The sequence below is a fragment of the Xiphophorus couchianus genome, chromosome 23 (genome assembly GCF_001444195.1).
Source record: "Xiphophorus couchianus chromosome 23, X_couchianus-1.0, whole genome shotgun sequence".
Lineage (NCBI taxonomy): Eukaryota > Metazoa > Chordata > Actinopteri > Cyprinodontiformes > Poeciliidae > Xiphophorus > Xiphophorus couchianus.
This window is the reverse complement of record NC_040250.1, coordinates 20,848,507-20,863,345: the sequence shown is the minus strand read 5'-3', so window position 1 is coordinate 20,863,345 and position 14,839 is coordinate 20,848,507. Positions and strand designations below refer to the sequence as shown.

General features: G+C 37.0%; 1 protein-coding gene across 11 annotated transcripts in view; it reads left to right on the top strand.

Moving 5' to 3' along the window:
- The first annotated feature begins 764 nt into the window (after positions 1-764).
- The window catches only part of ankhd1 (ankyrin repeat and KH domain containing 1), a 33,327-nt gene continuing 19,252 nt past the window's right edge, over positions 765-14,839 (top strand). For 10 of the 11 annotated variants that reach the window (XM_028009136.1, XM_028009135.1, XM_028009137.1 and 7 more), the window contains exons 1-2: positions 765-1,223; positions 3,919-4,072. In XM_028009136.1, coding sequence (XP_027864937.1) covers positions 942-1,223; positions 3,919-4,072 — 436 coding nt within the window. In that variant the 5' untranslated portion in view covers positions 765-941. Of the gene's footprint in view, positions 1,224-3,918; positions 4,073-14,397; positions 14,422-14,839 lie in introns of all 11 variants that reach the window. The other variant, XM_028009131.1, reaches the window with a different exon arrangement.

Sequence of the window (14,839 nt, the reverse complement as noted above, 5' to 3'; positions counted from 1 at the left end):
TATTGCAACAGAACGTTTTTGATTATTGATCATATATTATATATTTCAGATATTTTTGTAAAAGTCAAAGGTATATTATCAACTTTATTGAAAGAAGGAGCCTTTAGAACATTTTATTTCAAGTCCATACATTTTTTTTATTTATTCTCAAAATATTCCAGTCAAGTAAAAAATAACTTATCGGTACATATATTTTACAGAACTCAAATAAACAAACAAGTAAACATATTTGACGAATTACCTTATAGACAAACTCCAAAAGCAATTGTCAACTTTAATTATGTACTTTGCAAATAAAAAGTGTCTTTTTGTGTCTGTGCAAATATTGCACATACCTGCAGCAACATGTTTGCAAAACTGTCAGGAGTTCTGAAAAATATAAAGAAACAGAAAAAATGTGATATAGGCATATTGATAACAATACACTTAAGTAACACAGCATTACTTGTTTGTCATGTAAATTCACACTAGCAAGTAAATAAAGAAAGGCAGAAGCTACTAGTATAATTACAAATTGTTCTTCCATGAATTTAAAATTCCCCGGTGAGTTTAGGTAAACTAATAAAACTAGTAACTAGTTAAGTTGGCCTACCGTGTCATGTTCGTTCTACAGCCTCGTGATATTGGTAAACCTAACATGACGTTGCGGTCTCATGTTTGACAAGCAGAAATGTGGCCCAATATGAAACGGAGGTCCATCTTGCTCAGCCAATAAGGTGAAAAGGATTCTCCACGGAGGCGGTGTTTCTGAGAAACAGTGCGTATCGGGTTAGGTTGTTAGAAAGTTAATGGCTGGGGGAAAGAGAACCTCCTCAACCCTCGCTTCGGGAGAGTTTCTGGATTCCCTGAAGTAAAATCAAGCAAATATCTTCCAAGAAAGCGCCTCGACGGACGTTTAAGTTAACTAATAGCCCGTTAACACGCGTATTGTGAACAGAAGTATGCAGGATGCAGTAGCCGGGACGGCAATGCTGACGGACGGCTTCGAGGACGAGATTGACTCGGTGACTCCTCGCTCCCCAGTGGCAGGGATGGGGGTAGGAGCGACACCAGGAGGAGTCGGACTTGGAGGCATTGGGATTGGTGTTGGTGGGAAGAAAGTGCGTTTGTACGGCGAGCCCGGTGGACCTGCCGCAGAAAGACTGGATTTCAAACTAGCGGCCGCGGCCGTCCTCTCCTCCTCGGGTCCGGGATCCGGCAGCGACGAAGACGAGGTTTCCGAGGTAGCAACGCTAAGCTAGTTAGCTTAAGCTTAACCGTTGGCAACCACCCCCTCCCAGGCCGCTTAAATTGCGTATAGTTAACAAACACAGTGGAGAAATAGTATCTCCCCTCAGTCCAGAAGTTTATGAACAGCTCGATGTCGACGGTGTTTGGTAAGACGGGGGCAGTTATTCATGCCAACAGGCTGAAATGTTTTATTTATGCAGCGCAGGCTGTGGCCACGGCCTAGTTCGGGTGGAAGCGACTACGGCCTCGTTCGGTGCTGTCGTCTCGCAACACCCATCACAAGTTTGCTGTCTCTCAGCAGCTTTCCAGCCACAGCATATGCTGGTTGTCCAGAAAGCCTCGGACGTGCAGGGCCAGCTAAATGCCAGCCATTTCGTAGTTGTGGTGCAATTACGTCACTTTTCCAAATCATGTAAATTAACCGGGATCTTACCTCTGCGAACTTTTCCAACACGTTTAGGTAATCACGTTTATGCCCAACAACTCTGGTGGTCCACATTTGGTTCTGATAAATAAGCAAGCTTTTTTTTTTTTTTTTTTTTGTAAATCTCATCTACTCGTCTGACCACCACAAGTGTCAGCTTGATTTGTCTCCACACGAGAACAGCTTGGATACATGTTGTGATGTGACTTTCCACGTCTCATGCAACCAGACAGGTGTGATTGCATCTGTGGTTGTGTTTATTATCACACCACATGTACATGTTTGATCTGTAATTGTAAGCAAATAGGTAGCACCCCAACTTTTGGTAGAATTTGTAAAGTTGTAGCATTTCTACAAATGAAATGCAATATTTTAGAACTGCTCTGCATGGTTTTTTGTGAGCATTAAATGGGGTTGACCGTGTTTTTGACAAAAGCAGACATGCTCATGTTTAGATTGGTTTACTGTAAACACTTCATTTGCACAAACTGGCAAAGTTATTTATTTTGTCACTTGCACCGTACCTTCAAGTTTACTGTCAGAAAGGCTACTGGCAATTTGTTATGGGATGTGGAGAGATTTGACACGACTGACCCTTGGACATTGTTCCCGTCGAGGTGCCTCCGTTGTACTTTTCTAACATTTGACCCAAGGATTATCTGTCTGAAAACTTAAAGTCATGGCAATCAAGTAAGGATATCAGCTGACAGCACTGTCGATATGATCTAGCTGTTTTTGACTGAACATCTGCTTTCTAATAGTGGGAGAAGACGATGACAATTTTGCCACTTGCACCTGATTCAGACAGTTGAATCAGGTTGCTAATGTATAGCATCTTTGCTATGTTTAGAGCAGAAATAGGACATTTGTTGTTGTATTGTAGTCCAGTGGAGAGCTTGCTACTCTGGGCAGTAGCTAAAATCCTAGCCCCGGGATTAAGCAGATGCCATTCTAGGCCTTTCCAACTCTCTGGATACCAACACACTGGGAGCTGTAGTTCATTTAATAGGGAAGACAGATATCCATTGTTTATCATGAAGGCCTTTCAAAACTACATTTCCCATTCTCTGTTGCGCTTTATAATATAACTAAATTCCTCCTAAATACTGAATGTTGACTCTCTTTCCATATTAGCTCTAGAGACTGAAAGCCTGCTTTAGTTTTATTAAACGTTTTGGAAACAATGTTGTTGTTTTTAACTCCTCTGTGATATTGATTATTGTGATCCATCCAAGAAAAAAAATATTTTGTTTAAGATGTTTTATTAAAAAAACAATGTTTTTTATTAAAAAAACATTCAGTCTATCATTGATGTAATTACTGAGTAGACAAAAAGTAAAATGTTAATGTTTTTTTTTTTTTAATTAATACTTGCATAAGATAGCAGTTATTTTAAGTTCTTATGATTTTTTTTCCTGCTTGGGCTAATCATCTTATAATTTAGCTTGATAGGAATCCTTTTTATTCTGAGGCTTGTTACAATTTTTAATATTTAGCTGTTAAACTGATGGTAAGTTTATACAAGTTGTCCTGATAAGTTCTCCATTACCAGTACTTTTTTCTGCATAGGTCACAAATGTTAAAATATTTATAAAGAGTAAAGAAAGGGACGAGACGGGGGGGGGGGGGGATCTTTGAAGAGAAAAAAAACATTATTTACTATTATGCAGAGATATTTTTTCCCCCTAAGCCTATCTGTAAATACATAATTTTTCTTAAAAGTTTCCTTAATGCATGTACTCCTTAGACTTCTCTGCATGAATAGATCATCTGCAATGCAAAACTTGACAACAAAGTGTGCCGAAGCTCAGGTATGAGACTCTAGTGGTGAATTTGGGCAGCTGACTCTCAGCTGAATCTGACTGTGTGCAGAGGTTATAATTCCTCACCATAATAACACTCGCCGCACTTTGACGCCGTTGTCCCTGTGCTCCTTCTTTTGCTTTCCCACTGTTCAGAGAAACTGTAAATAAACAAGAGCCACATGCCTGGTCTTTTTATAGATAGTGGACTTATGTGGAGGGTGTGGGACCTCTTTTATACGTTGCAATGTAAACAGTAGTTACAGTAATGTGATACTTTGATTTAAATTATTTCCCTTGCCGATTTGTTCTACTTTTCAGTCCCCAATCCAGATATAGTGATGGTTGCCTTTTCAGCGATGGCTTGCGAATCAGATTTAGGGTGACATTAAAGGCTAACTTGAAAATCAAAGCAGTCGAGCAAATTTGAATTAATCACCAACCTTTTCCTGTCTCTCCCAGGTGGAGTCATTCATTTTGGACCAGGAGGACCTGGATAACCCCATTATGAAGACAGCCTCAGAGCTGCTTTTGTCCAGCGCCACAGACGGAGTCGATTTGAGGACTGTAGATCCAGAGACGCAAGCTCGACTCGAAGCTTTACTGGAAGCTGCAGGTACGACGGCTTTCATCTGAATTAATTTCACCCGCAGACGTAGCACATGAGACTGTGCCGTTAAACACTGCATTAATGGTCACACCCATTTTTAATACAACTTGTCTGAAGTCATTCTTTTAACATACACTAACATTCAGTAAGGAGGACCACACCTTTTTTCTCTTAATCCCTAGAAAGGTGGAGGCCTTACATTGTTCAAAAGAGACTCTCTCTAACTTTTTTTTTTCCTTGAGATGACTTCATTTCTTGAGGTCACAGAAACATTTGTGAAATGACTACAGCGAGACCATACTGCTTCTTTTTTCAACCAACAGTTTACACTTATTTTTAAGATGGAAGGTTATAGGAATGGAGTAACCCACTCGTCTATGCTTTTCCTACTTTGCTACCGGCCCCGTCTGCTTTGGGTTGTACTCTTAAAAATCAGTGTGCGCAGTGTCACAAACTTAAAGAACTGCTTGGACGAATTAGTTGTCAGGCTATTGTAGTTCAAGTCCAACACAATAAATAATAATGCCAATTGGATGTACTTGGTGTCTTTCATCTCCACACCAGATTTGGGCTTTGGTGATCAAGATGCTAAAATTCAGGGAGATAGGTGGGTTTTTATTCTGATGGAGAAGAAAGGGATAGTGTTTAAAATAGGGGATAAGTAAATCAACATTGCTTTTGCAGCATTCATAATTTGGGTAATGTTAAGATTTAATCATGCAGCTCTAAAGCATGTTGATATTATTGAACCTACAGTAAATGAGTTAAAGGCTCAAAACAACCATATACTAACCTGAAAAGTAATTACCTTTTGATTAATACCCAAATGCACATCCACCCTTCTGCAGTATCATCACAAAAATCCAGTATTCTCGTTTCCATTTGTGTCTGAGGTTGTCCCAGGCTAGTAAAACATTGTCCCCTGGTTCTACATGAGTTCTGATCATTTCACCTCATGTCATGTTGTGTCTATAGTAGTTTTCAGTCGCATTGTACCCAAAATATACAGGTATGAAATGGAGTTGTCTGCTGCAGTACATTTTGTACCGACAATGTATTAATTCAGGAGGACGTTTCGTACCTATTTTGACAACCAAGGAATTTGAGCCAGCTTTCTCTCTGCTAACTATATTTATAGTAAAAAAAAAAACAGTGATGTGATATCCAAACAAGTTATTGTGGAGGCATATTGTATCATATTTTATATTAGCAGACTGGCACAAATACAGGCCAGGAGCAAAATTAGATGGGGGGAGCGTGTAATATAATAAAAAGTTTAATTGGCGTGGTTTGTGAATTTTATTTTTCATTAGAACTTGTAATCTCTGTTTAAGAAGGTCTGTATGTATTAATCCAGTAGGGCTGGGTGTCCTGGCCTCATTTGGGCTTGTGAACATTACGATGCAGATTAGCGCTGGAACGCGCTTGAGCCTCCACCGCGTGCGTGGGGTTTGCGTTCAGCAGCTAATGGCTAATCTCACCCTAGTCTCCTTTCTCCTGGACTAGTCCTTGCATAATCTGCCTGTGTTTTTTTTTTTTTTTTATAAAGAAACTTCAATACATTTTGATCACTTCCACTTGTGACAGTGGACTACTTACATTTTCTATCTATTTTTTTCTGTATTATCAGAAAAGGATAAATGTGTAATGTAGGTACAGAACATAAATAACATAGCCAAAAACCATATTGTTCAGCCAGTTGCCAAGACGGTTTTTATTAATCTCGTAATCTGTGTGGGTCATTAACATAAGATAGTTGGTAAGTACTTGTTAACCACCAAATAAGTTCTGATGGTGAGTTTTCCACATTCTTACGTTCTGTCAGTACACATGGCACAACTAAAACCAGGTGCTTTTGTGAAATGAGCAAATATTTTCATATCCTAAATTTGAAGTGGACACAACAGCAATCATATAAAGGGTGTCTTATGGATGCTAAATGTTTAACTCCATTACACACCCATAGCTACTAGTTTTATTTCATCTACACAGCTGAAATAAAATACAAATGATGTTCGTCCTTTTAGTGGTTTAATAATAACAATAAACCAGAATGTGAGGTTTTTGAATCTGGATTTTTCAGATATTAAGTTATTCAGATAACACTAAGGTGCAGTTTGTGGAAGTTGTTGTAGTCTGAAGTCATTCAGTCCCATCTGTCACCTGTCAGTGGTGGCAAGTGGAGGTGACATCATCGTTAGTAAGCAATTGTGAAGTGTGCTAAAGGTCGATGGTCAAATGGTCAATGCTGAGGCTAAAAACAAAACCTAGACCCATGTCGTGCTCTTTGTTGGTCTCCTGCCAAGACATTTAGCAATTATTGGATTTATAGTATTTAGTTTGAGGTTATTTTTTATATATATATATATATATATATATATATATATATATATATAATATATATACTGAACCAGTTATCTCATGTAGGCTGGTGAATATAAGCTAATTTAAAGTCGGTGCGTTTTGCTTCATAAAACATTTTTTTTAATACTTTCCCACAGTTCTCGGAAAAGTTCCATGTGGGACTTAAAACATATTTTGCTAAATGATTACCAGTGCCCTGCAGACTTAATTACAACAAACACAAGCTGTAAGACAAGTCAGGCATGGATTATTAATGAAGGCTTCTGTTACCAGTAGCAATAAAAGATGACCTTGACTATTATCTATGATTCTTTGTAGTTACTTAAATGAATGCAATCTGAAGGAAATTGTGTCAGAATGGTGGCGAAAACAAAATGAGCCATCATGAAATATGTAGGATTACGTCTGAGAAGGTAAATGCTCACTTAATATTACTTTGCCTTTGACAAAGTCATATTTACTAGTTATGTTTCCAGTGAGCTGCTAAAATGTTCTTTTTTTATTATTTCTATGGTTTAAAACCAAAAATATATATTTTTTATGGCTTCCTTTTCAGTAAGATTTGTGTCCGGCCTTATGGAGCACGGCATAATGCAGCACTGCCCCTCTCTCACCTGCTGCTGGATACTGCCACTTAGAAGGCTACTGGATTTTTCCATCTGTGAGAACACAGAAAAACCTGCCTGTTTGAAAATCTTTCAGGTCTTGAGTAACTAAAGAGTCACATATTACTGTTTTGAAACTCCAGTAAAAAAAAAAAGTATATAATATTCTGTCCATTGAGCCAGCTTACTTAACAATAACTATTTTCAGCATGTATTTGTTTTATAAGCTTGTAACTAACTAATATGATTAGTTTTGAAGCAGCAGGAGAAATTTTTACTATTTAAATAAAAATAAAAAAAAACACATTTTTTAAATGCTCCCAAATTGTGGTAATTTAACTAATTATCTTGTAATATCACATCTCATGTGAGATATATTATGAGACCATGACGACAAATAAACCGGTTTCGTTTTTGTGAAGTCGTTTAAATATTTTTGTGCTCCCTTTTTTCTCAGTATGGGGTTAAATTTTGTTTTTGGCTTCAGCACTGACCGTCAAACTTTAGCACATTTCACAATAGCTTACTAACTATGATGTCACCTCCACTTGAAATTGATTAAGCCAAAACGTGCGCTAAAATATATTCTGTAAAGTTAACGTACCGAATGCGTTATTTTTAAGTTGTTGGTTAATGGGCTGTTCTTACATGTTAAATGTCAGATGTATTTTACCATTTTTCCCCCCATTCGGATTATTTCAGGAGACTCCATTCGAAATGCTCATAAAATATGCCCAGCCTTTTCTTCCATATCAAAACTTTCATGTTGTTACTATTCATTTTATTATGTTGGCTGAGGTGAACACTAGAGATGTGCCAAGGCAATTTTGTAAATGCCATGTCAATTGTTTTTGGTCCTTTATTAGTTCTTCAAAAGTTTAGTCTGAAGTTTTATAGGTTTGTTTTTTTTTGACATACTAACAAAGTTAACATGAGCTTTCTAGACATAAGTTCACATTCCATTTGGGTACTCGACTCAATTAGAGCTTTTATTAGAGGATTCAATTCATCGGGTGTCTCAACTCGTTCGGGTATTTTACTATTATGTAAAACTGTTTATCAGAGGAAAGTTGGACCTAATTGGATTAGAGGTGTTTGTTTTAAAGGGTTTGTTTAATTTTACTTGAAGTAATTCAAAGTAGGTTCTAGCACTTAGAGATTATACTTACTGATGCTATCGGTCTCTCTAAACAAATGGTGCTTTTTGGACCTAAGTGACATCCACTTTGTCTGTTTCCCACTCAAAGATGACACACTACAAGCGAGGCTATGCAAAATGTATGTCATGTGAAGAAATATTTTGTGCTTTCACAAAACAATGCAGCATGAGCTTTGGATATGTTTATTTTTGCTGGACTCGAGGCTCACATATTTCCTGGGAACATAATAAAAAGCTTTAATTTTGTAGTATAGAGATTTTTCTAATTCTTTAAGAAATAATGCCAATTCTTACCCAACCATCAGAGGAACAGTTTGTATCACATATTCTAAACGTGCCAAACCGCAAACAGTTGTTGACTAAACTATTAGAAATATTATCTATAAATGGAGGCATTCACACAGACTTTAATTTGAATTGCACACGAGACGAGCTGGCTCGAGCCAGCGGCGTTGCCAGAGCTACACGTTAGCTTTCGCCGACCTGCTGCTTTAAGCATTCAGTGGAAACATTACACCAGTGGCGTCCAGACTAAGTCCTTCATGGCTAGTTTTAGATCTTTCCCAGGTTCAGCACACCTGAATCAAATGAATCAAAGGATGGTTCATTACCAAATCCCTGCTGAACATAATGGCACTCTGAGGAGGTAATTCAAGCATTTAAATAAACGTTGTTGGAGTAGGGAAATGTCTGACTGGTGTTAGTCACCCCTGCATTGTAGTTATAAGCTTTAGTTACACTGGTAACCTGCTGCTGTGTTTTCTTATCACCTGAAGTCAAGAAACTTACAATACTGATTATTTAGGGATGAACAGATTGCAGTTTTCTAGCTCATTACCAATCTTTAAAAAGCCAGATTTTAGCAGATACCAATTTTTCTTTTTCTTGTTTTTCATAACCAACACTATCAGGTGGTATAATTTAATTTTAATTTTAATCTAATTTTAATTAGATTAAAATTAGATCTTTAATCTAATTTTATTGAACAACATTGAACAGTACCCACAAAACAATACAAACTTGTTTTGATTGCACATGAGGTAGTGCTCTCAAATACACATAAAAGGTTTAGTGCATTGCTGTCTACTACATTAACTAAACTAAAAACAATCAAGTTGTCCAGTCAGTCAGCTCATTCTCACGGCAAAAAGGGGCAGCGCCTGATTTTTTTCAGGCCTGTGAGGAGGGAGATCAGATCGGTGGATAAGATCGGTTTCATATGTGGGTATCGACTCATCGTCGCTCTCGTAAAATTAAGGAAGTTGGGGATTGATCAGTTCATCCTTATAATCATTATATTGAATGCATACAATTAGAACATCTTCTGACATGTTAAATAAGTTTTTAATTTTCATAAAAGTGGATCCAGTGGCACCTTCTAAATATTTTTATACTGCATTAAACAGGTGTCAGCCTGAATTCATAGTAATTAATTGTCTAAAGCCCTATGAATACTTCACTTTCTGCGTAATTTGCACCATGATGCTTTGAGAACGACGACTTTTGAGTCGAGTCGTTCTGCCTGTTCCAACTCTGTGGCCACAGCGGCAGATTTTGGAAATCTACTGCAAATATTGTATTTCCCTGAGGCAAGTTTTGTTGAGCCAAAAAAAGTTGCATTCATTCTGATCATTTTGATTACACTTCCAGTAGACTAGCATATGACCACACGTGCACGTGGGAACAAGGAGAGGAAGTGTGCACTAGTCCAAATTTCTTTCCAGATTTTGTTTCAGTCATTGAAATGAAGTATTGTATTAATAATACAATACACAGTTCATACTAATAAAGAACTAGACATAAATTTTAATATCATCAGGGCTACATTAGCTGGAAAATTAGTTATTACTTATTACGCCTTCAAATTTTATTATTTGGAAAAGGATCTGTCTGTTTAAGATTCTTAGTTTTTTTTGTATCAAGGCTAGGCTAGGATATTCTTCAGGCTGACGTGGGTTTACCCTGTATTTTTACTCCAGTTCTCTCTTGACATGGGCCGATCAGCTGTTTATTGCAGGGTGTGTGAAGCTGGAGGAACACAACCCTGCTTCCCTGTGTGCACACTGCAGCTCTACAGCATTGCCGTGCCTTGTTGTGCTCCTGACAACTCTCAGCTGTCTCTATCACCATGTTGAATTAAATTAGACCACAGTGTCTTAAGCAAGTGCTGCAGTCTGACATGAACACGAGACAGGAAGCCAAAATGCATTCAAGAGAAATGACGTTTACCTTTAAATATAGCAGTGAATATATAAGTTAAGCCACACGTTTACCTGCTCAAATTTCATGTTTGAATCGACTTTGACTCATGGGTTTTATATGGCCAATAGAAATTTCATATTTATTTGATCAACTTACATATTTCCATGAACACATTTATGTAAAGGTGGCTTAAAATAACCTGGCTGAAGCTGTAGCTTCTTCTCTGCGCCTTTATAGCTCTGATGATAGAAATGGCTTGGATAGCTCTACCAGATCTGCTTTGCTTCACGGCAGGCACAGTCTGGGAAGGGGAGCGATTCACCGGTATAGAATATAATGGAGCTGCTTGCTTTCAGACCCACTGCTGGTCAGAGCTCATTGCTCGCTAAGCTGCAGCTGATCGAAGGATGGATATTAAGACAGCAGCACACAGATTGGTGTCCCACTGACTCCTCTGGGATCTGCCTTCAGCTGTGTGACTGGCACGAGGCTGTAGTGTCGCATATTTTACACTTTGATAGTCTCTTCAGCCACAGCAATCAGACGCCACTAATAGATGCATCTCATTATGAACCACGTATGCTGAGAAGAATAGGGTGGCAGATATTTGGGGAGAAAAAAAAATGTTGAAACAATTAATCGGAACTGATTTTTGAAATAGTTGTCAACAAATTTAGTAATTGATTAATTATCTCGAGTAGATTTTTTTTAAAAAAGAGATAATTTATTGACTAAAAAAAATCCCAACATATTCAGAGCAGTAATTAAGTCAGCAGTGTACAAAACACGTATACATTTAACATATAAAAAAAATCACCTTTTTCTGTAAATATGTTCTACCCATAACTCCTCAATTGGCATTGTTTTTTGTATTCACCTGGTTAAAATTCACTTAAAGAATGCTATGTTAATGCAATAAATAATTTTTCTTATTTATTAAAAATAATTATTATTTATCTTAATCTTTATGTATTTTTAATATTGTATTAAAAGGGCTTAAATGGCTTTGTTAAAATTCTGTAATATTTATGAGCTAAATATATAATTGACATGTCAATTTGATATTCAGCTTGCTGGACGGAGTCCCACTGTAATAGATTCCCACATGTGACACTAATGACCCCCGACCCCTTTACCAGTCAGCAGTCTGTAGTGTTTTCAAATCTCCATATAATACAGCTTGGCTTAACTGCAGCTCATGCAAGGTATCAGTTAATATGGGCTTATGTAATGACGAGCACCACTAACCTATGACCCCAAGGTTTAGTCTCTAGGCTTGTGTTTTTTTTCTGCCATTATATGCCTTTTATGATGCTTCTATTAAACCTCAGTTTGATTTCACACGATTAAAGGCAGATTTTCTCTAAGAGGTGACCAGACAACATACAGCAGACCATTTCTACCAGTCAGAAAAAAATGGATCTTCTTTAAAACGCAGTACTTATACTTTTTGCGTGTGTCCCAAAAGCAGGAGAAAAATCACAATTCAGTCTGACTGCAAATACCTAGTAGAACTTGAACTTTCAGACCTAATTCTGTAATATGGGGGTTAAGTTGAACCTTTATGATCATGTCATAGTATCTAGATTGTTGACAGCTTAATAAAAATTCCAAACTTAAAAGTGCAAAAATCTCTTATTTTACTGTTGTAGATGTCTGTTTGTTCTTTAAATTGCATTATATCCTCGCATCCTGACATTTTTTATTCCCAGTGCAAAGCTCATGTGTCAATGTAAATATGACAGTTATGGGTGTAGAGGTTGCTTATGGGTAAACACTCACTGAATAGGGCTTTTTAAGCTAAAACAGATGTTTCAGTGTCCTTGCTGTTAAACTAAAACTAAGATGAGGGACCTGGGGATGCTTTGCATGTAAATGGATTTTGAAGACACTGCACAAATACGTATTTTTAATAATGGATTTTGATGAAATAAATAAAGTGGCAACTGGATGTTTTTAAAAAGCACTTGTTCAAATAATCATTTTGTATTCTTAGTTTTTCACTAAAAAGTTAAAGGCAGATGTTTTTTTTTTTTTTTAATGATTTCTGTAAAGGGTTGGTTGAGTTTCATTGTTGGCATCTCGGTTGGTTTACCTCAAATGCTGTCATTTTAGTAACCTGCCAGCACATGCATTGTTATTCAAGTTGGGTTTTTTTTTACTTCAAAGCTGCTGCCAGTAGCAAGTCAAAGCTTACCAAAAATCTCTGCAGCACCCGAGTACTGTCTTCTGTGAAAGCTCAGGCTGTATTTTGCTTTACTAAAAATAGTGAAGCATAAACAAGTAAAGTTTAGTTGGCAAACATAAAGCAACTCTCAAGTCTGCACAGCCCTGCTTAAAACCCTGTTATATACACACGTGTATTGAAAGTGGACTCCTAATGAATCATTTAAAAATATTTTCCTCGTGTGTCACATAATAAACAAAGAAAAAAAACTAACCTCTGGGAGTTTTGAAACTTTCAGTAAGCCGGTTACACACCGTTAAACTTCACAATTTATCGAAGAACCTTTGAATTTCAGCATTCAGTCTCAAAATCCCACATTTCGACATCAATTGCCTTCTCTACCATGCCAAGTATGAAGATACAGCCAGACTTGGGTGTTTTTACACTTTTTCTGTCCAATTTGATCTGGACTCTGGCTTAACCTTTCCAAAGCTTTTGTCCCATGGAGTCATTGTTGTTTTCCAGAGCAGACATTTAATGAGTACCAGCTCAAAATGAGCTGGTACTTTAGCTGATGATGATTTCATCTACCAAGACAAAATCTACAGTTCCGTCTGTAATCTACAGTAACCATTCTGCTATGATTATGTTTCACTGTAGGTGTGATGCTCTAATGGTCATTTAAAATGGGGATTTGTTTGTGTGTGTGTGTCAAACTTGGATTAGGAAATAGTGGGCCAAAAGTTTAAATTTGGTTTCTTCAGCCTATAACACAAATTCCCACAAGGTGTTGGAAAATGTAAGCCAAAGTTGAAAGGAAATGTCCGTTCACAGCCTGGTTCATTCAGTCATGTTTATTTGGCAGCCTCCCTAACAAGTTTTAGTGTTGTCTTTTACATCATTTTGTGGAAACCTCCAGTTTCTCAAGTGTCACTGATGTCCTATATTTTTATTAAATTAAAACTATCTGTCTTCCCTGTACCATAGCATGATTGTAATGCTGTGGTTTTTTCAGACTGATTCCCATATGCACAGTGATATAATTTTGATGCTGCTTTACCTCTCTACAGACTGAGAATGTGTCTGGAATATTCTGGTCGGACTGGTGAAATCTTTTCTCACCGTCTGTTTCGCTATAATTGATAGTTATGTATTCAAGAAGAGTGTTGTTCTTGAATCAAAGGGCTTTTTGTCAAAGGATTAGCTTAAGGCTGTACAGGCAAGTTATTGCTTATTTTTAATGGTTTACATTTAACAGATGTGTTAGATAAACAAAATTACCTTGGGAAAATGCTCATAAATGATTTATCATGGTCTTATTTTCTTACAATTATTTTGGTATTGAAGCAACTTGGTTTTGGTTCATAATTACGTTACCACCTACCACTTCTTTGCAAAAAAAAAAAGTAAAAAAAAAAATCCAATTATGATGCATTGAACAATAAATGTCATCAAATAAATTACTGGCAGAGAGCCTGAATGCATGATGCTTAATTAGCTAATATTTATTGCAGTCCTAGCAGTTCCTTATGTTATGTGTCTTGCACACACAGTTATTGCGATAACGATTAATTTCCCAAATATTGTCCTGCTGTGCTCTCAACTTCCGGGACGGAAAGCTCAGATCTGACCAACAAATGAAGATGCTTCTTATGAGAAATACATTCACATTTCATTGTAAATCATGCCTGTTATGCCTAAACTCAAAGATGTAATTATCAAAGAGAGAAACTTTATTTTTAGTTATCAAATTAGTTATGTTCTGTTGTGTTTTTGCTTGTTTTTGCCTCTTATTCTCCCTCTTTGGCTTTTTCGATCTTTTCATAACAAACAGTCACAAAAGCATTTTTATCTCATGGTAATTTGAATTCTTAATATTCCTTTGACTTTTTACCTCCACTTCTAGTTCCTCTTTTTTTTCCACGTTCTTCCTCTCATCCATCTAAAATTTATACACAAGATGTTTTTTCTCCAACCATTAATGGCTTTAACCTGAGTTTTTGAGAAAAACAAACAACAAAAAAAACTACCCACTTTCTTCCTTCACTGCCTTCCTTGTAGTTTTTGGCACATTTTTAAGCTCATTACACAATTGTCTGTAAATGAACATTGTTTATGCTTTAGATTGTGGGGAAAAAAGTATTCATACATGACGCTGCATTGAAAGTAGTGACTGGATTTGTTGAGCCAAATTAACACGTGCTTGTGTGTGTTTTCTGTGTGTGGGTTTCTCTCCATCTCGTTTGTGTATGCTGCTACTAACCCTGGATTGGATT